At 32.6% G+C, this 26,282-nt stretch overlaps 1 protein-coding gene across 7 annotated transcripts; it reads right to left on the minus strand.

Annotated features, from left to right (window-relative positions):
• Positions 1-2,433: 2,433 nt before the first annotated feature.
• Positions 2,434-25,106, minus strand: LOC142631460 (disease resistance protein Roq1-like). 7 transcript variants are annotated; one of them, XM_075805632.1, is made up of 12 exons: positions 24,975-25,106; positions 24,860-24,891; positions 14,358-14,878; positions 12,146-13,262; positions 11,710-11,982; positions 10,807-11,601; positions 9,641-10,689; positions 5,492-5,629; positions 4,829-4,879; positions 3,885-3,986; positions 3,717-3,789; positions 2,434-2,627 (listed from the first exon to the last, which is right to left on the minus strand). In XM_075805632.1, exons 3-7 carry the CDS (start codon positions 14,846-14,848, stop codon positions 9,886-9,888), a joined length of 3,480 nt encoding a protein of 1,159 aa, XP_075661747.1. In that variant the 5' UTR covers positions 14,849-14,878; positions 24,860-24,891; positions 24,975-25,106; the 3' UTR covers positions 2,434-2,627; positions 3,717-3,789; positions 3,885-3,986; positions 4,829-4,879; positions 5,492-5,629; positions 9,641-9,885. The 7 variants fall into 7 exon arrangements, with proteins under 7 accessions (XP_075661747.1, XP_075661745.1, XP_075661744.1 ...); XM_075805630.1 differs by lacking the exons at positions 24,860-24,891; positions 24,975-25,106 and adding exons at positions 9,382-9,472; positions 22,020-22,270; XM_075805629.1 differs by lacking the exons at positions 24,860-24,891; positions 24,975-25,106 and adding exons at positions 9,382-9,472; positions 22,020-22,270 and having other exon boundaries at positions 5,492-5,632.
• Positions 25,107-26,282: the final 1,176 nt, after the last annotated feature.

A 26,282-nucleotide genomic window follows, 5' to 3' on the forward strand; every position in this document is an offset into this window, starting at 1 on the left:
ACAACTAATTGGTGTAGGACTTTGAACTTGACTAGCGATTGGTTTGAGGTTGCTACATCCTACATATGACAACAGACCAATCAACCAGCTTATACTTTATTTTATATAAAACAGCTTAAACATTGTGACTTGATGTTAAACTAAAGGTCTTCACTATTTTATGCTAACTAATTGATGTTTGCAATGGTTCGGATTATGTTTTAAGATTAATGAATCGTAATCAAATCATAATGACCATTAAGAAATTATAATAAATCTCAATTTTGCTCATATATGTAATCGTCTAATACTTTAATTATAAACTTCTTTTTCAGTGCAATTGTAACTTATCTCATGGGCAGGGGTGGTGAGTCAAAGTAGTCAACGGCTCACTGTTTTGCAAAAGATCATCTGCCATCAATATTCAAGTCTAGAAGTATGCTCTTTTTATGCTTGGTTCTATTTAATTTAGAGATGCATTAACAATTTACGCTCCATTTGTTTTAATGGAAAATTTTGTGTAAAGATAGTTTTCCTTGTTTTCTAGTGTTTGGAAGCATAAAAAAAGATAAGTCAAAGAAAAACTATCTTTGGTTAACATAAAAAGTATGGCTTATTTTTGGAGATTGTTTTCCATTAAATTTTTTTGGAAAACAACTCTATCTCACAACAAGCTAAATAAGAGAAGTTAGAAGGTTGTTTTTCAACTCATTTAAAGTTGCTACCAAACATTGAAAAATGAGATAGTTTTATTGAAAATGCTTTTTAGAAAATAACTCATTTTCTAGAAAACATCATTATTGAAACAAACAGAGCGTGGCATAAAATGTAGCCATCAACAAAAGCTACTTCAACTAACTCATTAATTAACAAATAATTGTTGAAAGGCTTAGGCTATTTAGGGTAATTATAGGATTTTTTTTAGTGGATGCCTTTAGTTCATTCATTTAGGAAATAATTTAGAAACTTTTTATGTAAAAGAAAACAAACTTTTTTTTTTACAATTTTTTATATTTCTCATAAAAGTAGTATCAAAATTTCTTAAAATGGTTCATTAAAAAATTCCCTAAGAGCACCTACTAACTAGGCAATTATATATATTAAGTTTTAAATCGATGGTGTTAGATTCATAATAATAGTTATTTAGTATCAAGCTAAGTTATTGATCTTTTATTTCAGAGTACAAGATTGTACTAATTCAACTAACTAAAATGGTAAACTCTTGCTAGCATCTTGGGGCCATCCTCAAGAGATTCTTCCTGTAATAAGTTGGTGTGTGTGGGATGGGAAGACTGTATATACCCGAAAGAATAGTTAGATACTCGAAAAAATATGGATACCTTTGTTTGTCAAAAAAAAAAAAAAAACTAAAATGATAGAACCTACAGTTAGCTGTTAATGCAACTTCTTTATTGCATTTATCCTTATACTTTGCACATGACCAAACCATCTCAAATGATTCTTTTATCTCATTTTTCTTAATAGGAGCCACACTTATATTTAAACATTTTATTGTTCATTTTGTATATATTTTTTTTGATAAGTTGTTCATTTTGTATATGAGCTTTACTTATATTTCAACCTATTCTCATTCTCATTTTAGCTACACATTTCATTAACATGTTGATTTTTATAACAACCCAACATTCAGTGCCCTATATCAACTAGCCTTATATCAATTTTCGACCTCAGTATCCTTAACTATCAAGCTATACAACTCTATTTAATTTCTTCTTTTACAGAACTTACTCCATGTATAATATATTAAACCTAAAACCGTTGGATAATATTGCTTCCATCCAGATTACAATTTAGCATTGATCCCAACGTTTAGTTTCATCCAATTAAACTATATCATTTGCAAAAATCATACACCAAGTATATTCATCTTGAATCAATAAATTAATCTAGAAATTATTAGTTAGATTTTTTGGTTATACAAATGACCATGAAAGCAAGTCATGATAAACCAGTCGATAAATTTCCTCACAGAATGTGACAAAAAATAGAATCATTTCAATCGCTACTTGTACCATTAGAAAGAAGGTTATTCTACTAGACTTTCACAACATTTGACAATGACTGCTAGGGAAACTTGTATCAGAACCTTGTAGTTTGTACACTCAAAACACTCATAAAAATGGGGGATCCTAACAAAGGTTCTGTATTTTGGACAGGGTATTGTTTTCCCATGGGAGTTTCTAACAAATGCGGATAGTTGCAAAAAATTCCTAGTTGGTATATTATTTTCTCATTCAAGCAGTGCCTTTGAATTTTTGAACACGTTAATATCTGCCTAACTTTTAGATAGCACATTATTTGTGACATCAAAACTTTAGAAGAGTCACACTGCAACATCAGCCACCAGGGACTAATGTAACAACTGGTTTGACATATAAATTATAATTAACGTGAAAGAGAATATTAACTTCCTCAGAATATTGAGAAAAAAACTGCAGAGAAATTTTGATATTAAAAAAAGTTAAAAGAAGCCAGATTGTATTATATACAATTACAGCTTTTTATGCCCAAGTACAGTACAATATTCAATGTTCGTCTTTCAACTTGTATAACCATAAATGAGGTCCTGGTCATTACTTCCAGATTTGAGGTCACAGACATACATGATCAAGATCCATTTCCTTAACCTGCAGTACAACAGGTATCAGCGTAACTGTTATATACAAAGCACTATCGGTCCCATAAATTACTGCTGCAATCAATATGTTTAAAAAAACTATTTTTAAGACAAGAAAGAGGATCCAGCTAGAACAATTCCATGAATTATTTAGTAGTTAATAAATCTGACATGTACTTTGGTTAAGTGATATAACTCTTGTTTCTCTCATATGGTTTGGAATATATAACATGTAATAATATTGCCTACGGCAGTGAGAGGATTATGTTTCTATTCAGAACTTATCCGTAAGCAGTAATGCTTATAGAAGAAAATGCACTATTCTAAGCATTTTAACTATTGCTTCAGGAACAAACATTTTACTCTTTTCCTCACTTCACAACAATCAACACCACCACTTCCAATATCACCATTGCAATCAACAACGTGCCTGCAGGTAATTAGTTTCTGGTTTTCCTTTCGCTTTTCTTTTACTCTAGAAGTACAAGCAAAATGCCCAAACAAATAGTACTTGCACGTCATCAGTAGTTAATTCCTTTTCTCTTCTTCTTTATAGCTTCTATGAGTGAGTTCTTAGTTTCCAATATAATGCACACATTTATCTACTATTTTCCATGTGGGAACAAGTTTTTGTCATGGGCTTTCTGGAAAGGTTTACTACAGTATCAGCATACACATTTCAGAATTCATGATCTATTATATCAAAGGTTGACTATGTGTGAACCAGTCAGTCACATGATTATAACTGCCCGTTCAATCTGCTCAGAATACCTCAAAACGCCAATCCTTGATCACTCTCTCTCTCTCTCTCTCTCTCTCTTCCCCCACCCCTCTCCCCCCAATGATGTGCAAGGAGACCACAGATCAGAGAGCATGTTAGAAGGGGGTGCATTTGGTGAATTGATATCCCTTATTGTGAAGTAAATTCTTGGGTCATGGTTGGGTGATGGAAACCCCACAAGAACACACACACGCACACGCACACGCACGCACAAAGTTGATAACTTGACATCTCAAGTAAATTTGGCCACTTTCATTCACCACACAGCATATATAGTGAAATCTAATCAAATAAAAACAGATTGAGGCTAAATCATACCACAGTATCCTATGTATATCATAAACTACACCCCACTGGTTTCCTGGGATAAATGCCTATTTGAGGTCTCATCCTGAAAAGAAGATGAAAGAGCATATTTAGACAACCGCATTTGCACTTTGAAAAATATTTTGGATTGAAGAAACAAAAATCAAGGATGACACTAACCATGTTAGACAACTGGTCTCTCATAGAGTACATGGAACTCAGCATTGTCTCTCGAATATCTTTAGCTGATTGGAACTTCACATCCAATTCTCCTGAATGAGGCTGCATCATTTTGAAGCAGTGAAAAGAGTAGTTACAGTCAATAGGTAAATAATCAGACAGACCATTGAACATATTTTTTGTCTTACATGTAAGGTGGTGACAAATATTTAGATGGCTACTAGGTCAATTTTTTTAGAAGATTTGTGCACTCTCAATGAAATTTCCAAGTCAAGAGGTTATTGAGACATTGTCCTCTAGTATAAAACAATCTTAACCATTGTTATGCATCTTAAAAATCTCCACACGCTTTAAAGATGATTCTTTACAATATATAACTCATATACCTACAAATCTCCACATGCTTGAGAAAATGCTATTGTAATCAATGCAAAATGAAGTAGCACACATATTTTTAGACACACTGAACACCTAAAACTGATTGTGTACTAACTACAGTCCAAAGATTGGAAGAGGGAAAAAAATAAACAAGGTTGCAGACTGCTTATAAGCTTGTCAAAATCTACCCTACACCATTACAAAAAATGTCTTGACCTGCTTGGTTACACCCATATTAGAAGCTGGATTTCAATAAATCAAGCAAAAATCATTATAATTTGGTTTCAATTTGGTTCTGTTTAAAATTGTTTCTGGAGATTTCAACATAAAGAAACTGTTAGCCACATATAATTGAAACTAACATCTAAGACTACAGTAAGGTGACAACACTCTTTTGCATAAGCATCCCAATCATTGTAAGCTGAGATCATTTGCCATGTTTCATCCCATGTAAACCCTCTCTGTTAAAGGAGTTTTCATATCATAGTACTAAACTTCTAGAAAGATTCTTGAGAAGTTTTTTGTCATATTGCAATGCAAATCTTTCATTGAACGACATTTTATACCTGCTTGATTGTTGAAACTGTAATCATTCTTCTTCTCCTTTATGCATTTCCCTAGCATTACATCATTGAGATATTTGTCCATTAAAAGGTGGGGTAGCACTCCTTTTTAGATAAGAAAAAGTATTTCAGAGATGATCAATTCAATTCGGCAACTGATACTTTCTTTTACAAAATAAATGCTGAGGTGTGAATCAAAAAACAAATAAACAAATAAATGATGGGGTAGCATTCTTCTTTAACAAGGGTTACATGGATCAACATTATCTACCCTGGTCAATAACAATGTATACTATTTGGATTGATAATTATATGGGTCCTGTTAAATTAGACTGTGGATAGAAATGACAAAAAGGAGACTTGATATTGTAGATTAAGAATAGAAGAATGAAAAGAAGGAAATATTAGTAGACAATAACATTCTTAAATGATTTGGGAAGATTCACTTCGACATCAAGATCTGCATTGCATGCATTACATACTGAAACACTGTACTTTTGTTAGAAACCTCTGCACCATATATACTGCATTATTTTTGATAGCACAAAAGAGATATATTTCTATATGCCCAAGCATTAGGATGCACCTGTATATTATATGCACAAGCAACATAAAAAAAACAGCAAATTACTTAAAAGAGATAAGAATAGGTAACTGGCAACTCACCTTGGTATAAGAATCCTAGACATAAACCACAGCAGTAATCTCCAGTTGAGCAGTCTGACCATTTCAATTCCAATGTTGATGTCCAATTTGTTCTCGGACATTCACCATCATCAGAGAAGCAACCCTCCTTTTCTTCACCTACTGGAATTATAGAATAGATTAGTGGGAATAGCTATGGATTAAATCAAACATTTCAGAGCTTTATACATCAACTATGCAAGAAGCATATACCATACTCGTCATCGTTGACCAATAGTAATTTATCTAATTGCTATGATTTGGATACATAAACAATATACACAGCCAGTAATTCTCACTATCTCATTAGAAAATATAAAGAAATTAATAACATGACTGTTATATGTATGTCTATCTCTATAATTAAACATGTTTGATAGAATTAAATTTTTATGAAGTATAAGGATGTACTAGCTAGACACCAGAACAGAGTCATGATAATGGAGGGGTTTGGTTGCTTATGACTTTATCATGTTTTATGCTTGATCTCTAGAACAATAATCCTAATAATAATAACTAAATAAATAACTATCTTCGTAACCAAGTTAATCAATACCCAAAATAGGCTCAATATAAGAAAAATACCAATAGCATACATTTTGATGCTAATTATAGCTGCAACATTTATGCATATGCAAGACATGATATAAAGACAAATTTTCAGTCCTTGAATCACATGATATAAGCACACACCAATGTTCAAATTAGTGTAATGACTTGACCTTTGCGCACCTCCCTGTCCTGAACCCCTTCCCCCTCCTCTACAACTACACCATTTAATCTTATAAATCTAAAACTTCAAAAACAGTAAAATCATTTTATGAAGTCCTTAGAAAACTCTATGCATTTGATTTAAGTACCATCTGCTAACAAGAATGTTGCTCATGTTAATTTGTGCACATGTCGTCACACCAATTGTCTTCGCTCTTCTCAATAATCTCACATTACTAGCTACCATTGTGCTCTAATTCCCAATAACACAAATTCCTGGCTGATATTGCACTCTTATTCCCAACACTTGAAAACATATCTGGAAAACAGACTCCTCCTCACATGTGTTATTCCCAAAATAAGACATTCTTGCATCACTTACCTCACTCACCTTAATAACTTTCCCAATGAAAGATCCCAAGCATTCCAAATGCCTTCCAAAAACTAATTGTTATTGCAAACTAAAGCAGAAAAATCAACCGCCACACAACACCTAAGCTTGTATCTCGCACTTTTATGAAAATTTTCAATAGCAATTCCTTTCCATCAAGGAAAATAGTCTCACACTTGTATGTAAATTTTCAAGAATAATTCCTTTCCTTCAATGTAAATAATCAAATTCGTACTTGTATGCAATTTTTCAATAGCAATTCTTACCATCAAGGAAAATAGATTAACACTAATATGAAAATTTTCAATAATAATTCCTTTCCTTCATCGTAAATTCTTTTTGCATGAAATGTGAAATAATAAACTACTAAAATCTCCTCAAACACAAATTGGAGCTCTATAAACAACTACAAGGATTACAAACTATAAAATCATACATCTCCTTATAGTATACATCAAGCAAAAATTATATCCAAATTGAGATCCAAGCTACCATAAATATCTCTTCTCAACCAGAATCTCTCTCACACCCCCCCCCTACGCGCCCCCCAACCTTTCCCCCATTAAAAAAGAGATGTAACCTAGATTGTAAAATAATCTGGGCCTAACAAATCTAGGAGCCTACGAATCTCAAAAGCCAGTCTGACAAAAATAACTAACAATCTCAAGCCATACTTTATTAGAATTTACATAAGGTGATAGACTCCAATCTGTACTTAACAAAATCAGGATCCATATAGAATAACAATTAACTTACCTAGTTATGAATTGCTCCCCCATATCATTACCCACTCCTTTCAAACCCCTTGTCAAACTCCAATATATTAATATGACTATCAACCTACCTCCCTCAACCACAGAATCAAGTCTTAAACAAGTGCTTGGCAAAAATGTAAAAATCAGGATAGATGAAAACTTACCTTAAAATCCATGTATGTGAGACAGGAGAAGATCAAAGAACATTTCTGGTCTAACTGGAAACAGGGATTATGGTCTAACAAGTAGATAATGGCATAGGGTATTGAAATTGAAACATCGAAAGAATTGGATTTTTAATTGGGATTTAGTCATGGGCTTCTAAATTTTGCAAAATTATGTGACGGATGCTTTCTTTTTTCAGATCATTCCAATATTATCACTAAATGCCACCCTTTGTCTAGAAGCACATTTTCTCGGATGATCTCCCCAACTTCTGTATTGCAAGAACCTACCCCAAGCATTGCCAATGTATTTTATGGTTTTCTTCCCTTCTTGATCTGTTGGAATTTTGTTTGTCTTTATGCTAAAAACGATAAGTAATAAATATAAAGCAGTACATTTGCTTCTTTGCTGTTTGTTATATAGTTGAGCTTACAAATATACTATTTTTCCATCAAGAATCTGAATTTATTAGGATGGTTGATAAACAAACAAGTGTGTATGAGACATGACCTGATATAATTTGATACCCCTCAAATAAATTTCATCATATACAATAAAACATTAGTCCTTAAATAAACCATAACATATATCTTCTCGTATGTAATTTAGATTCTTCTTTATACATGTGCTAAACTGAAAACTATTGAATTTCTCAAAAATCAAATCAGAAAGAAGTAAAAACATAAGTATTGAATGAATAGAAGAATAATCACCAACTGCACAAATGCTTGCCCCAACTTTTTTTTTTGTTTTCTTTTTTGACTGGATCAAGCCAATAAAATTGTCCCTTAGACCTTTAAAAAAAATTACTTATTTCAAGTCCTCAGCCTTCCAAGGCAGAGGGCTTTTACATTTAAAAGCAAGAGTGATAAGATCGTATAAATGCCTATAATAGAAAAAAATTGGGTAGTAGGTTAGCATAAGAAAAAAGAATTTACATCAAAACAGAGGAAAAAAAATTGTATACTTAAAAATTTGTTAGTTTGGAGACTGCAAAGTTTGAATACAAAGAAAGGGTGCAGCATAAGGTAAAAATCTTCAGCAGAAATGTAACAAAAACATGTCCAACTAGCAAAAAAGCTGATCCATGCATAAGATTTCTCACTACATAGAAGCATCATTGCACACTTATTTAAATATCCGAGTAGAGCCAACTATATTTCTGTTAAGTACAACCAAGATAAAATAACTACTGGTCCATTTCACACAAACAACTGGAGGGATATCAGCATTGGGAAATGGCTTCTACTATGCAAACGTCTAGGCAGGTGATCATAGCATTAAGTACTAAATTGCCCAAGCTTATTCAAACCCATCTTTTATCACAATCATCCAATTCAACTGCATTTAAGATAATTAAAATCATGAACCATTCAAATAAAATAAAAACCATTATTTTTCTATATTTTGAAGAGAAAAAGAAAGCTGTTCCTGAGATTTTAAGTCACTCCTAGTTGAAATCCTTAGTTCTGCCAAATCCTGCAGACCTGACACACTTTGTAAAATTGTATTAACTCTCAAACTTTCAATGCATTGTGTTTGAACAAAGTCTACTAACTGAAAATCAAAGGCACCTGACCATTCCATCAATCAAGCCTTAAATTTCCAACCACATTCACTCAAACTATCAATTTCAGAACTAATACCAGTGAGCCCCCTTCAACACCCCATAACAAATAGGCTCAACTAATGACCAATAATTCTAATCAGTGCAAGTAATCTCTTGACTATTTCCAATTAGATGTTGATCTTTGTGAGTCTAAAAAAGCATAGGCCTTTTGACTTTACTCATCCATTAACAAGATAAATTTAAATGCATTTTTCTCAAGTAATTTTGAAAACTCTTGTACCATTACAAGAAATTGAATTCAACAACAAATCAAAATGACCATCAATTCTGCTTCTTCTTTGTGTTAATGTCCTCTCCAATTGAATTAGTACCTGTGTGAATGAGCCTGTGAATTTAGAGAAAGAAAATGGGAAGTGACAAATACCGCCGAAGATGCAAATCAATAAGCAAAAAGGAAGACATACTCCAGCATTTTAAAATGTAAAAGAAATCATATGAAGATGATGCAGAGGAAAACTGTTTCAATGGAATAATAGTACCTGGGCAAATTTTTTCAAACTTTGATTAAGAGATTCTAAGTTTCTTTGATGGTGAATACGGATTGAAGCTGGCGTCATTTTTTATGGAGGGATGGACCATTGAAGAAGAATCCAAATCAAACACATCACCATTGGTTGAGTCATTACCCAAACCAAAATTTAGAAAACCCAAAATTAAGTCAAAACCATTAGCTTTATCCTTTGGAAGCCTTAAATAAGATGTCAAGGAAAGACACCTAGTGTCATCATGGATTAGAGGAGGTTGAGGTTCTCCTGCGTCTGCGTCCGTTGAGACTCATATGATTCATATGTGAACCATCGGAAGTGGTGGCAGGAAGTAGTAATGGTGCAAACTCAGTGTTGTCAGAGTTGTCATCAACATTTTGAGAGTTGTTATCGATGATAATGGAATTTTGAGGAGGACAAATGCATTTCACATGTGCCCCCATCCCTGCAATGACAGGTGCAAACTTTCCAAATTCACTTGTCCAATGAGAGATTTTACATGAAATCTCAACACGATTTTGATCACCTTGCAACAAGTCTCCAAATTTCTGCTGCAATTGGCTAGGAGGTACAGCGTAAAACCACAAATGATCACACTTCAGAGATTGAAAGATCGGCTGCTGCATGAAAGATTGCACTTGACCATTGATGGAAATGTCGACAGCACAAAACCAACTGATTCTATCATCACGGAAAGAACCGCACTTATTAGCATAAGTGTCTTTCAACGGAACTAGATGAAAAGCAATACAAAAGGCAAATGTTGAAAATTTTGGACCAATCCGGAATAATATGGAACTTTCAATGCTTTGATGGTTGAACCACTCTGGAATATTCCTTTGTGGTACTATAATACTATATCTCTCTCCAAAATCAAACAGATACATATCTGGAGTTGGACGTAACTCTTTTTCAATTAGGAAGAACTTGGAGAAGGAGAGCTGGGAAGAATAATCAATCTGATGTGAATGTGAATCCACTAATACGTTGCCTTTCTCACGTGAACATATCATATTTGGTGGAAAATCTAAAATTCTTCCAAACTGCATGCAATTAGGAGTTTTGAGAAATTAGAAATTTACCAAATCTAGTATAGTATTTGGAAAGGTAAAAAAAAAAAATTTTTTTTTTTTTTTAATATCTTGAAGAGCAGAAGGTACCTGATCGAATAAATTTCTTATTGATTGTGAATTCAACGAGATGCAGTTTGATGCATACACAGATCTTATACTTTTTGGAAGCTCTGGAATTTCCTTAAGGAACTTGGAATCCTCTATTAAAAGATAACGTAATCCATTGAATCTCACAATGTTATCTTTAAGGTTCAAATTTTTTCTCCTTGATAATAACCATTTTTCTGGGGGGTGGAAACAAGAAGTCAATTTTTTTAGAAAATTCAACTTCAGAAAACCATATTTTGAAAATCCACCATAAGAATTGCATGGAGCTTGTATACCAATCTGGACATCCTTTGGAAATTGGACACTGCCATAAATACAGAGTTTATGAAGATGTGGCAATTCATAGATGCTACTTGGAAGAAGACACGTACAGGAATAGGAACCTATATCTAATCTCTCAAGCCCAGAGAGATTCCTAAATGATGAAGGAAGCTCTCTAATGGCAGTGCATGCCAGACTTAGAAACTTTAAATTTTCCATTTCTTGTGAAATATCAGGAAACCTCTTAACCCTTTTGCATTTATGAAGAATTAAAATTTTAAGAGATTTCATCGTGATGCAGCTTGGAAGAATTTTAAGTCCAATGCAACCCGTGAGGTTCAAACTTTCAAGCTTATCAAGACATCCAGCAGAGTCATGAACCTTGACTAAATTTATACATCGACAGAGATTCAATTGCTTTATGTTTGGGGTGGTAATCGATAAGTCGGGTAATTCCCAAATGTATTGGCAGGATTGCAAATTCATATATGTCAAGCTTTTACACTGTATCCTCTGTAGACAAAATTAAATCAAAATTAACTTCAACAAATATTAAAATATATTTCAACCATTAATGAAGTAATAATAATTTATTTTAAAAAATAAAAATAAAAATTATACCTTGAGAAGCTTGGGCAATATAAGCCGACTTTTTGGCATGTTAAGAACAACAAGTTTTGGAGGAAAAAAATTGGATGGTAAGGAAGTTGAAGGAAATCCAGGCCAATCAAGCACCCTTAATCCGTTGGGAAGATATTTAAGATCTCCACAAGTATCTACATTACTAGCCATAAGGAACTTGAGATTTTCCATCTTTTCAAGACATTTAGACTCTAATTGAATCTTTGATGGTTCAGGTGCGCATATCATTATACCTCGAACTTTTTCTGAGCCCTAATTAGACAAAGAATTAAGTGAATCACACCATACAATAAGAAGTATAATGATAGTAATTTTAAACAAAAACCAAAATAATTAATTTAAATTTTCTTCCAGGTTTAATTGGGAAAAAATCACTACATATGGCATTCGAAAAATGAACTAAAATGATGCATACCATATTTTTAGTTAGTACATCAAGAACATCCTCATAACACCATAGTCTACTACGCTCTCCAAGTTTTGGTGATTCCTGTTGAACAATGTCCTTACCCATTTGTTGTAACAAGTTATGCATTGACAATCTGTCATATTGATCAACAGTTATTAGGCACTTATCAATAAGTTTTTCAATCCCATAAAATGGGTATAAATCACAAGAATCCAATATATCCATGACATACTTCTTAAGAAATCCCTTAAAGAAACATGCAATATCAAGGAAAATATCTCGTTCAGTTTCATCCAATCCGTCATAACTTATTTTCAATACTTTTTGAATTTCTTTGTTAGGAATTCTTTCATACTTATCTATTGCACTTTTCCATTCAAGTTTAGTTCTTCCACTCAAATCAGCACCCATTACTACTAGAGCTAAAGGAAGTCCCTTGGCATATTGTATAACTTGGTTTGCAAGCTCTGAATAATCTTCTTTGGGTTCTTTGCTTTGGAAGGCATGCCTACTAAAGAGTTCAAGAGCTTCATCTTGATCTAATTCCTTAATCTCGTGCGTTGAAAAACATTTTCCAAGAGTAGCTACCAAGTGTTTGTCTCTTGTTGTTATAATGATTTTGCTTCTAGAAGCAAACCAATCACATCCTCCAAGCAAATTTTCTATCTGGACCCTTTTATCCACATCATCAAGAACTAAAAGGATCCTCATTACAGAAAGTCTTTCCTTTATCATATTGATTCCTCTAGATTTGTTACTCACCTTTAAATTTTTATCCCCTAAGATATCAAAAAGAAGTTCCTGTTGTAGTTCAATTACACCATCATTTGTCTCTGATTTTTCGCTAACATTTTCTAGATAACAAAATCCTTCGAAACGACCACAAATTCTATTAAAAATCTCTCTTGTGATTGTAGTTTTACCTATTCCACCAAGACCATAGATCCCTATCATGTGAGCATCATTTGACTCAATATCTGAAAGAATGGTCTTTATACGATTATCTATTCCAACAGGGTATTGAGCAACAAATAATGATGGGTATTGAGCAACAATTGTGCGACTTAATTTCAACTTTGAAATGTCTTCAACAACTCTTTGAATAAAGTCGAACTCATTGCAACTGTCATTCACATAACATTAACAAAATATATATCGAGTTAGACTAGAAAATAGAAATATGAAGATAAACCATGTTTAAGATGTATGGTGTGCATTAAATTTGAAATGCTGACAATTAAAGTAAGTGACATGTACTGATTTATAAATCTATAACTATCATTATGTTAGCACCTCTTTTTTGTTAGGAAAGTATTTTTTGGCTTTTTGCGTAGTTATCCAAAAATATTAAGCATTAAACGGTGAAGGGAGTGGTATGGTGGTTCATTGGTTCAAAAATTATGTCACTGGCTCAATTTAGACAAATAATTTATTTATTTTAAATAAGATTAAATTAAAATTAAAAAAGAAAATGAAAAGAAGAGAAAATACTATAAAAAGAAAAAAGAAAAAGCAATGGTACCAATTAGTACATAAATATGAAGGTATAACATAGATTGAAATTAATACAACATTATTGTTAAGAAAATTTATTTAAATATAGAATTTAATATATGCTTATATATAAAAATGACTAAATAATAGGACATCTTGAATTGATCAAAATGACTTAAAACATTAAAAACAAAACGGTTCGAGTAAAATCATGTGATTAGGTATTTTTCAAAAAAAAACTGGTGGTTTTTCATGGTATAATTTTTTTTATTTTTTAAATATGATAGATTCTTTCATACCAATCCAGAATTTCGTATAATTCATCAGTTTGACGGTTCAATCATCAATCTGGTTCGATTAGGATAACTATACTTTAAACATGAAGTTTCATGGAAATTCTAGTTAGGTGATAACTGTAAATTACTAAATTCCACTTTTTTTATACTAGAAATAAATTATTGAGGAAGTTTTTCAAAAAAATAAAAATTAAATGTATAATATGTGGATGAAACTCCTATTTAATTGGTAAGGTACTGTACATTTAAATACTTCCTTTACCAATTCTAAAAAAAACCAAAAAAAAAAATCTTCTTTCTACCATTGTGAGCTAACCTCCATAGTAGAAGATACGAAGAAAAAAAATAGATTCATAATTTGGACAAAAATAAGTGGCCATAACAAACCACTAAAACTCATAAAAAGTACAAGAACTATCAGTGAATACCTATTATTATAATGCCGACCAGATATATTGACTGCTTCTTGGAGAGCGTTTCTCCATCTTTGTACTTTCTTGCTGTCCATGTTTTTTTCATGTTCAGCTAGAGCATCCCCGAATTTTCCATTTTGCTTACGTATTTCTGATGGGTTCACCTTGTAAAAAACTGGTATCATTAACTGACTATTCTTCTTACACTCAACAATCTTGGCAAGCTCATCCAAACACCAAGTGGAGGATGCATAGTTTTCAGAAAATACGATTATTGACATCATTGACTTCTCAATGGTTTTGAAAAGCTGTGCAGAAATTTTTGCTCCCCTTGGGAGCTTATCATCAATGAAAGTGTGAATACCCCTCTTACACAAAGCCTCATATAAATGGCTAATAAAACCATAACGGATATCTTCACCTCTGAAACTCAAGAATACATCAAATTTTTCGGGTTGGTGGGTGAAAGATGAAGATGAGGCTCCTTTGTTGATCACAAGAGCCATAAGGATTTATGAGCAAATTGTTGTAAAGATCTGAAAGGAGGAGAAAAAAAACTGTGAAGGGGCTGTCAATATTGAAGAATTCTATGAACTGTGCAATCTAGAACAATGGAGATCAAGATTACATTTGTGTATTCCAAGCAAAGCACAGCAAGAACTATAAGAGAAAGAAAGAGGAAAACTGGAAGAGAGAAAATCTTTTATGAAAAATTACATTACTTGCTTGAATGAATATTACAATACAAGAACCAATATATATACTTATATAGTTCTATCAGTATGAAATAACTGGAACTACCACTGTACAAACTCTGGTTTGGACTCTAACAGCCTTTCATATTTTCCCGCGTCTCTAGCCGGTTTGGTAGAGGTATTTGAGTATTGTTGTTCAAAATGATGTGAAAACTGTGGTTTAAAAATTGTTGTGAAAACACGTATTTAAAATACTCATAATGCAAAAATATGTGTTTAGTACAATATTTCTAATAACGTCTTCTCAAAAGTGAAAAGCATAATTGTGTGTTTTTTTTAAAAAAAAAAGTGATGACATGTAGTCTAATCAATGGGACCTACAGTTTTTAAAATATTTACAAAAGTATCATTAAGCAATGTTGTTTGAAAACTGAAAATTGGTAAGAAGAGTTTTCTAAATTCAGTGCCTAAACTAAGCAACGTAACTCAAACACTCCAGTAAAAAACACCTTATCAAACACGTTTTTTTTTTGGATCCACAATTTTTAGTGTTTACATACTGAAAATTGTTGTTTAAACACTCTAACCAAATAGGCCTACACACTTTCAATTTGTAATTGATAAGTGAGCAACAGCTAGCTAGCTCTCTCTCTCTCTCTCTCTCTCTCTCTCTCTCTCTCTCTCTCTCTCTCTCTCTCTCTCTCTCTCTCAGTGCGACACCATTTGGGCAATACGTTGAGTTGTCATACGTGCATGTCTAGAAACTTTAAGTTGAGCACGTTAGTCCTTTTAAGGAAACGGTAGCGTTTTGGCTTGTCTCATTATCATGATTAGCATAAATGTTGTCGTTTAAATCTCGGCATAAATGCATTATTGGTCTCTACATTTTGACCATATTTCTATTTTGGTCCATACTTTTTATTTTACTACTTTTAGTCCCTAAATAAAAAAATTTTAAAAAAAAAAAAGTTTCATTTTAGTCTCTACCGTTGCTCACTTAATGGAAATATCCTGTGGCAGAAAGAGTGCACTATTGGCACACTAAATGTTGACATAGCAAATAAAATAATATTAAAAAAGCCACATCAGCATCTTTTTTTTTTAATTAATTTATCAATTTTAACAAAATAATGAAAGAAAACATAATTAAAATTTAAAAAATATATAAATTTAGATATGGGTTCATCTTTAACAAGAACACAATGAACACAAACTCAGATTTAAATATAAGAACACACACCCAAATTTTCTAGCATTTTCTTGCAATTTCTTGTCAACCAAACACAAAAAAAAAAAACACAAACCCAAACTCCAACAAGAATACAAACACAAACCCAGCAATCCATCTCCAGCAAATCCAGAAAACCCAAATGCAAACACAGCAACCAAACACAAACCCAAATCCGACCAAGTCAAGTCCCTACCCCCTCAAATCTCCTCTTTGTAACACAAATGACCCCACCCACCACCTGAACTAGCTTACCACTGTGACTACCAAACACAAACCCCAAAAGTAATATTTTTCTCTTACCCACAATTTTCTTCACTAGCTCCATCCAAACTCACCCATGGAATCTCAGAAACCAAAACTCAAGCCCTAAACAAAGACCAAAACTCAAGAATCTTAGCTACACAAATTTACCCAAATACTAAAACAGATTCGTCCAAGCCTTTTTTTTCCACTCTCAAACAAACTCCATTGGAACCCAAAGAGAGAAATGCCAGCTACAACCACAGTTACCCGCATTGCACCTAAATCCACATAACTTGCACCTCGAGAAAGCAGTGAGAGTGAGAGAGAGATCTTTGGTAGTGTGCTACAGCTTCAATTGCGAGCTATGCCTTGAGCAAGCAATGGAGGCGCTCCTTGTAGTGGTGCTCAATTAATATAGAGAGAGAACCCAAATGGGTAAGAGAAAATAGAGAGAGTGACAGTGATCTTTCTCTTGAAGGAAATCGAAAATGGGTGGAAGAGCTGTGTGTGTGTGTGGGTATGCGTTGGTTTCGAAGGAATTTATGGGTGTTTCAGTAGGTTTGTGTTCTTGTGATTGAATTTTATGGGTTTGTGTTGGTTGTAAACGAGTCGAACTTTGTTGAGTAGTGAATGTTCAAGCTCAGCTCGACAGCAAAAGCAAAATGTTCAAGCTTGGCTTGAGCTTAATACAAGCCTACAAATAATGTTCAAGTTTGAGCTTATTATAAAGTATAAAAACTTGAGCTCGGCTTGGCTTGGCTTGGTTCATTAGTAAAGCCAAGCTCAAGCTCTATATAAAGCCCAAACTCAAGCTCAATATCATGTTTTTGAGCTTGAGATCCAACACAAGTATATTATCAAGCCTATATCAAGTTTTTTATCTAGCCTATTTGGTTTAGACGAGTGGTCTCAACTTATAATTAATTAAAATTTTAAAAGGATATGAGTTTACTTGTCAAACTCATATCAATTTTATTACCAAACTCATAAATAAGTCTAAGCTTAGCTTGTTTTGTTACTTTGTATCGAGCCTTGGTATTCACAAGCTTGTTCATGAACAATATCTTTTACTCGGGCTCAACTCGTTTATTAAACAAGCCTAAAACTAAAGCTTAAGCTTAGCTTGTTTATAAACAAACAAAAATGAACGAGCTTTTTATCGAACCAAGCCCGAGCTATTTATGAACAGCTTGGTTCATTTACAGCCCTATGTGTTGATGTTAAGATTTGAATTCATGTGTACTTTGGGTTGTAATTTTTTTAATTTATTTTTTTTATATAAATAATTTTTTTAATTTATTTTTTTTATATAAATAATTTTTTTAATTTATTTTTCTTTAAAATTGATAAATTAATTTTTTAGAATTAAGGGTTTATGTGGATGCTGATATGTCTTTTTTAATTATTATTTTATGTTGATGTGGCATTTATTATTATTTTAATCGTCAAGTCGGCATTTAGTATGTTAGCACAATACTCTGTTTGCCACGTATGAGTAATGGTAAGGACTAAAATAGAACCATTTTTTCATTTAGGGACTACAAGTGGTAAAATAAAAAAATGGGGACCAAAATAGAAATAAGGTCAAAATGTAGGGACCAAAAGTGCATTTACGTCTTAAATCTTTTATTCTAACATATATAACTCAGGAGCAGGAGTAGCTTGATGCATTTAGGGGCCTAAGGCGAAAACTAACATCGAGGCCTTATATATATATGACTTTAAATTATTAAATATTATTAAACTCTATTATTTTATTTTATATGCAAAATTATTACTAATTTACATGAACCAAGTAATTTTTTTTTTTTTAGAAAGTCTATAAACACCAAAAAATGACATAACTTTCACACTTATTGATGTGGTAGATTAATAGCAATAAGTTAAAGAATGATGTTAATGGTGAACCTAAGTGAGAAATAGTAAAAGTTTGTCATCTCAACTATTGTGTATTGCTCTTTTTTTTTTATCTTTTGAGAAGTGCTACATTCACAATATTTTTCACAACAAATCCTAGGTGTTAAATTGTTACTGATTATAATTTGAATCTAGCTACAACTAGAATTATTTTTTTACCATCAACGGCTTGTAACAACTTGCTATTTAGGATTTTTGTAAAAATATTATGAACGTAGCTCTTTTTTTTTTTTTCTTGTCTTTATTAGCTAATATTTGGGCTTAATTAATTAAAAAAATAACCCTATTGGTTAAAATTTAGGGGTCTTTTTTCTACTTGGAGTCTTAGGCGACCGCATCAATTGCATCTACTGTAAGGCCGGCACTGCTTAGAAGAGTGACTGAAAAATTTGGAAGAGGGTGAATGCAAGCAAGAGGAGCAATTAAAGGTGGTTTGCTTTCGGTGTGACCAATAACTTTTGAACATTTAAGTGCCATATCGATGCTTTTTTTCATTGCAATATCATGGAAGCACTCGTCAAACATTTGGAATTTAGTTTCGTTGTGTTTGATGTGTTAGTTATGGAAGGAGTGAAATAGGCAGACGTTTGAGGATGTGGATAGTTCGAAGGACCAGATGTTTGCTTCTTTTAATGGTTCTTTGTTTGACTGGTCTCGGGCATGAAGCTATAAAAAAATTAGCCTAACAGCAGAAGTTAAGCCCAAGCAACACCCCCAAAACAAACACGCACAACTAGTAGGGGGGTTTACCAAATTGCACAAACTGCACCAAAACTACCCACAAAATGTCATTACTGCACTACACCGCACCACATCGCATGGATAAATATGTAGCAAAACTTTTCCTTAAGAAGTTTTTGAGTTTACAAACTTAACTACAGTGATCAAGAAAGCTTACCTAAAATAAAGAAAACTAGCTCAATAGTTTAAAACTTGAGCCCAAAATAAGGAAAAAATCAGTTTTGGACTAGGCTGAAAAAACCCAAATTTTGAAAAATATACCGGTTTCAAACCGTTCGAACTGCATCTTATACATCGCACTGCATATGTAACCGCAAGAGTGAGGTGTGACGCGGTTATGGTTTTGACTAAACTACACCACAAAGTGCAGTGCTAAAAATTGCACAAAACCGCACTGCAAACACTCTTGCGCGTAAGACACCAAAAAAGAAAAAAGAAAATCCTAAGGCGATTTTAACTAGCCAAAGAGATCTAACTAGCCTAGTAGTAGAACACCCACACACATCTCACAACACAGCAAAACATACAAATAATAAAATTCAAAAGGGGGGGGGGGGGGAGCCGAAGCAAGATGCTAAAAAAAATAAAAAAATAAAAAATAAAAAAAAAAACCTAACTTACAACTAAATGAGACCTCAGACTTGGGAGGGGTTGGGCAATGGCAGCACAGCAATAGTAGCAAAAGCAAACCAGCACCACCCCTGACGCCACCACTAGACAATTCTGATAATGCTATTTTTAATGATACTAGTTTTTGCAGCACAATGCCCATGCTTGTCATGTTCATTAAAATTATAGAGGAAAGCCTAATAAAAATTAAGAAGTGAAGTAAAATGTTAATTAATCTTCCATAGTGATGAATAATCAAACAAAATTAATTCTATAATGAAGCATGCAACAAATTGAACAAAATAATTGAAACTTTAAATCCTAAATGCAAGTCTAGGCTGCAAACAATGGCAAAAACGGGATGTAGCAACTTGTAAAAATTAAAAACTAAGGAGAATAAAAAAGACATCATGACCAAAATATTCAAACTAATTAGGGTACATTGCAAATTACACCCCTGAAAAATTTTACACCTGAAATTTCAGAATTTAGATTTTACCTCATGAAGTTTGGGGAGTGTTTGGATTTTACACTCCCAAATTCTGAAATTTCAAGGTGTAAAGTTCAAACACCTCCAAGCTATTGGGGGTAAAATCCAAACACCCTAAAATTAGGGAGGTAAAATCTAAATTTTGAAATATTAGGATGTAAAATCTAAACACTTCTAAATTTCAAGGGTAAATCCAAATTCTGAAACTTAAAAGGTATAAAAAATCCATACATCCCTAGACTTTAGGGGTGTAATTTACAATTTATCCAACTAATTACAACAAATAGCAGTACTTGGGGTTGACGGCGACAATTGGCATGGACTGCGTGGTGGTGGTGAGATCGGATTGGGTTTGGGTTTGGGTTTTGCTTTGATTTTTTGTTGTGGGTAACTGGGAATATAGATCTGATTCTTTGTTGTGGTGATTGGGAATATAGCTCCGATTCTTTGTTGTGGGAATATAGCTCCAATTTTTTGGTTTTCACTTTGCTTTGAACTCTGATTTTCTCTCTTTCTCCCACTCCAATTCTCTCTCAGATTGAGTTTGGGTTTTGCTTTTGCTTTGATTTTTTTGTTGTGGGTAGTGGTGCATCTACAGGTTCATGGTGGTGGCGATGGAGGGTTGTTGTGGTGGTAGTGGAGATGGGTTCACTACAGGTTGGTGGTGGCGGTGCCTTCGGGTTTTGTTTGGGTATTTGTTGATTTTTAGTTTAGGTGTTTGGTGATTTTAATGGGTTGTATGTAAAAATAAAAACTGGGATGTAGGGTGTGCTGTAAGGTGAATTGATATAATAGATAAAGCGGGTTTTTAGATGGTAAAATAGCAACTGGTTCCCATCCCCAGATGCTAGTGCTCTAATAATTGGAAAAAAATGAAGATTTTCAGGGTGGTCCTGTGCATTATCACTATGGTCAATCCTAATTGACAAATTGGTTTAAACATCATTATAGTTTTTTTTTTTAATTTATAATAAACATCATTATAGTTGTCATCTCTCTTCGAACTAATGATATAATTTGTGCAAGTTAATCAATTTACTCTACGCTAACCAAGTGGAGCGAAAAATATAGCTATTTGGCACCTACAAAGTCACTTTATCTATTTTAACTCTTCACTCCTAACGTTAATGGATCTATATTTTTAGCTATTTGATTAAAATAATACAAATAACTCATTAGAATAATAATAAAAACATCCACAGAAGAAAAAAAAAAAAAAAACAACAACAACAACAACAAATCCTCAATCTTTTTCCTCAATCCAGACCAAACAAAATCACCAATGACAATATATTCTCGGACATTTGGGTATTATATTAAGAGTCGAAGACTATCATACATATGAGCTATAAATTTGGTCATTAAAATAAAATAAAATAATAAATAAAAAGCCCATAAATTTGTTCATGAAATTCAAGAAACTCTGCCAAATTACCAAATTAAAAGAAAAGAAAACAACCCCATATAGCAAGAAAGGTCGAAGGGGATCAAAATGAAAACTTTGCTCTTACTCCATTCATATCACATAAAATCCAAACAAACCATGTTCAAAAGCTACAATTTTGTGTTCATAAAACAGACCCCAAAAGAAGAAAAAAACTTTCTCTTCCATAATAAAAAGAAAACAGCAATACCCCAAGGCTAAAAGTATCAATTAAAGTGAATTCTCTGTAATCAAGCACTAAAAAAGAAACCCAAAAAAAAAAAAATTTTGAGAGAAACCCACTGAAGAAAATAGCGAAGTGGGTTACCTGGTAGATGTAGCAAAAGTGTTGAAGGCTTAGGCTCAACGCTCACTTCTGAAGTGTTGTGTTCTGTTGTGGGTGTCGCTTTGAGAGAGAGAGATAGAAAGAATAGCTCAGATGAGAGAGAGAGAATAGCTCACATGGCGGAAACCCAGAAACCAAGCTCCAACAGTGCTGAGGGATGAGGGAGATGAGGGATTCACTTGACGGCTAGAGAGAAAAAAATGAGAAGGAAAAAAGAATAAAGAAGAGAAGCCGGAGAGAGAGAGAGAGAGAGAAAAAAAGAAAATATTTACTTAACGAGAGAAGAGAGAGAAGTTAATAAATAAAAAATAGCTCTACAGTGCACATTTTTGTGATTGGGTGAAGCTTCTCCCGCAAGCTTTTCTAATTTTTGTAAGAGAAATCATTTTATTTTTTGCCTAATTACTTTTATAAATACATTACCAATAGACTTTTTCTCATTTTCTTTATTTTATTTAAATATTATTTTTTCATTCTTCCTTTAATATTTCTTTTTCAATCTTTTTTGAGTGTTACATTCTTAATATTTTATAATATTTTCACAATAAATTATATGTGATAAGTTATTACTGATTTTAATTTGAACACACTACAATAAATATTTTTCAAATTCCAAACAACATAAGCAATTATATTTTTTTAATGAGAAATGTTGCGTCTATAATATTTTTTTGCAATACTTTCACAACAAAATCTTATATGGTAAGTTGTTATTAGTTCTAATTTAAACCCACCATTTAAATTATTTTTTTACTCATCAATATCAACTAATAATAATCTGTCACTTAAAATTTATTGTGAAAATATCGTAATAATGTTATTCACTTTTAATTTCTTATTTTTTATATTATTTTTTCTTTCTTTCTTTAGTTTTTTTTTTTTTCGTCCATACGTTTTTTATATTTTCTTTTTTTCTTGTTTTTTCTCCTCCACACAGGTACACCTACCCCTATATGTATCTTCACTCTTTGTTTGACTTTTTGTTTCTCTAGTTATCTCCCGTACATATCTCCACTTCTCCCTTTCTCTTTCGTTCTCTTTCTCTTACGCGCACACACACACCAAAATTTCTCTCCCTCTATCTCACAGAAACAAATTCTCTCTCATACACACATAGATCAATGGCAAAGAACAAAGATTAGAGTCCTCCCCACTTCTAAGAACATGCAGCTTAATCGCCATATTGATCAAAGTTCTACATGTTTTTTTTTGTTCTGGTTTGATTAGTTTTATTTTATTGTTCAAATTTCATTAGGCTTATGAGAAAGATTGTTTTTGTGTTTCAAATCTTTTGATTGGATTTTTGTTTTGATTGTAGTATGTTTTAGATTGCAACCATTGAGATAGAGAAGCACGAGAGAGTGAGGAGGATGAGAGAGAAAGAATTATTTTTTTATTCAACCAGTATTATTTTAAGCCTTAATATTGTTTAGATGTGCTACAGTATTTACTACAATACTCTCCATGTTAAGAGAGCTACTATAGCCAATCTAAAAAACATTTTGGAGATGGAGAGGCCGTTGATGGGGTTTTTTGTGTGTTTACTCTCCATAATTGGCTTTCAAGAGCCTATTGGAGATGCAAGGGTTGTTTGGCAACGTTATTCTAATAACGTTATTTGTATTTTTTTTAAATATAAATTAAAAAAGTGTATTAAAATATGTGTAATATTAATTAAAAACTAAAAACATGTACCGAATGGCCTAAACGGCTAATTAGAAGTTTTCTTTTTAGAGCATTCCCAGCAAACTCGCCAAAAGCCATAGCATCAAACTCGCTATGCTACCCCAAAAAAGTAGCGATGAACAGTACCACGCTACATCGTCAAACCAATTTAATAGTATCATTTTATATTCGGTTTTCTCTCTCCTTTGACAGAATTGCTCTCCCACTTGTACCTCTGTTTTCTCTCTTCCAATCAGACCACCGTGGCAGATATCGGAGCTCCCTCTTGACGTTGGCCACGGCGGAGCTGGTGGTGGAAGCCGACTTGGTCGTTGTTTGTGAAGGATTGGTTCTGAGTTTTTTTTAATGGGAAACTCTTTCTGTGTCAAGACTAATAAGTAATAAGTTTATTGTTTCAACCAAAAAAAAACTGTTTATTGTTGTGGATTCGCGCCATAAAGAGCAAGGATGGGACTGTGTTAAGACTAAGTTTGTTGTCATCTTCGGCCATAAATCAAACGGTAAACCCATAGATTGTCGTATGGTATATTCAACAACAATGAAACTAGCTCCCAACGTATGTTGGTTTATTCTATCTGATGAGTTTCCGTTGGATTATGGCTTGATATGTGATTGATCTAGTTATGGGTATGTGTTTCATGGGAACTCCTGAGAAAAAACATTGGTGATGGACACAGTGACTTTGAAAAGGAAATTTGGGTTTGCTTTGCTCTGTGTTGTTACTGAAGGTACAGGAAGAAGGTGCTCAGAGAGTAAGAGGGTGGAAAAATGAAATTTACTAATTTATTTTTGGAGGGTGAAAAAATTTGTATTTTGAATATAATAGTGAAACAAATATTAAGGCTGATGATCAAAAACAGAGTTTTTTGAGTTAGTTTAGTTTAAATTGCGATGAGAGGTCTCGTTGCAAAGGAATTTCAGAGTTTGAACTTCGGGGACAGTTGTTATTTTTGAAGAAAACCACTCAATCTAACGTGGTGCCACAAAAACTCGTCTCATCTTAAACAAATAGAGATCTAAGGCATATCTGTTTTAAACCCAAAAAAAAAATTGCAAATGAAAAATATTTTTACAAATACAAGGACCTAAAATTTTGTAAAGGGTGAATCAAATAGAATAAAAAATATCCATATTACCTGTGGTTGTAGTGAAAATCGGCGAGAAAGTGCTGGAATTAAAGAAAGAAAACACACAAGAATAAATAATGATAATAAAGCCAAAGAGAAAATTAAGCTTATAATTGATTCATACCTATCTTTTCGTGAGCTATACAATTAGAGAGAGAAATGGGGCATGTTTGGTGCCTTCAAGCTTAAGAATGAATGGTTAGTTTCAGTCTTGCAGGTGTAGACGAAGGAAGAGTCCTTGATGCCAACAAACAGAGGAATAAAATAGGAAAAATGAAAAAGAGTTGTTGGAGTAGTTATCAATTTATGAGAAGAGCCGGTAAAGAAATACTAGGTTCAGATGTGGTGCAATACTATGCAATAATTATCGATTGTGGAAATTGAGAGTTAAAAAATAGTACTAATAATCTTAGCTTATAAATAAATAAAAATAAAAAATAGTAAAAAGTTTTTTTTTTTGATAACCGGTCAGAAAAAAAATAGTAAAAAGTTAAAAGTACAAAAAGTAAATGTTTTTTTTTAGTAAACTATTTTAAAATTTAAAGAAAAGCTTTGTTATATATTGAATCATTGATATGCGGCAATTGTTATATACAGGGTACGTAGCACCAAAAAGAAACACATGACCCCTGAATGCATATTCATTTTATTTTTTGTCACATACCCATTTATTCAGCAATTGCAAAACCTTTTGCTTTAAGTACATTTTTTCAATTCTCAATTTTCTAAATAAATGATTAATGTATACTCAGATCCAACTAAAAATATGTAGGTTTTATTTAGCTCAACTAGTAAAATTTTTGATGATTTATTAGGAGATCTGAAGTGCTTTGGTTTAATGATAAAAAGCTATCATCAACTGTTTATCAGGAAAAAACACGGAGAAGATAAACGAAGTCAACATAAAAAAAAAATACAAAACAAAATAACTCCTCACTCTTTTTATATACTATTTAAGGATGAAAACGTAAATATGCTCGTATCCCACAAACAAAATTGTAGCTCAGTGCATCGTTTTTTTACACTCATACCATTTAATAATTTAGAATTCTTTTGTCGTTGTTTTGTCAAACAATCTTACTTCATATATATATATATATATATATATATATATATATATATATATATATATATATATATATACTCTCACACTATACTATACTATATACTTGATGGGGGACTTGCAAGGCATGTATTGCTATTTAAAATACTTGTATAAATGCTTGTATGATAGAAAAATTATCACATTTTAGCTAATTAAGTCAAAAATTCAATTACATTAGGCTATGCAATATTTTCTTTGTAGTTAGTTCTTATTCTTTTTTTACATATTACGAGGATGAAGAAAGAGAGTGTGTGATAGTTGTATGTGCGGTGAAAAAGAAACAATTAAAAAATAAAGAAAGTTTGATATTTAAAAAAAAAAGTTTGA

Source organism: Castanea sativa, chromosome 4, assembly GCF_040712315.1.
Source record: "Castanea sativa cultivar Marrone di Chiusa Pesio chromosome 4, ASM4071231v1".
Taxonomy (NCBI): domain Eukaryota; kingdom Viridiplantae; phylum Streptophyta; class Magnoliopsida; order Fagales; family Fagaceae; genus Castanea; species Castanea sativa.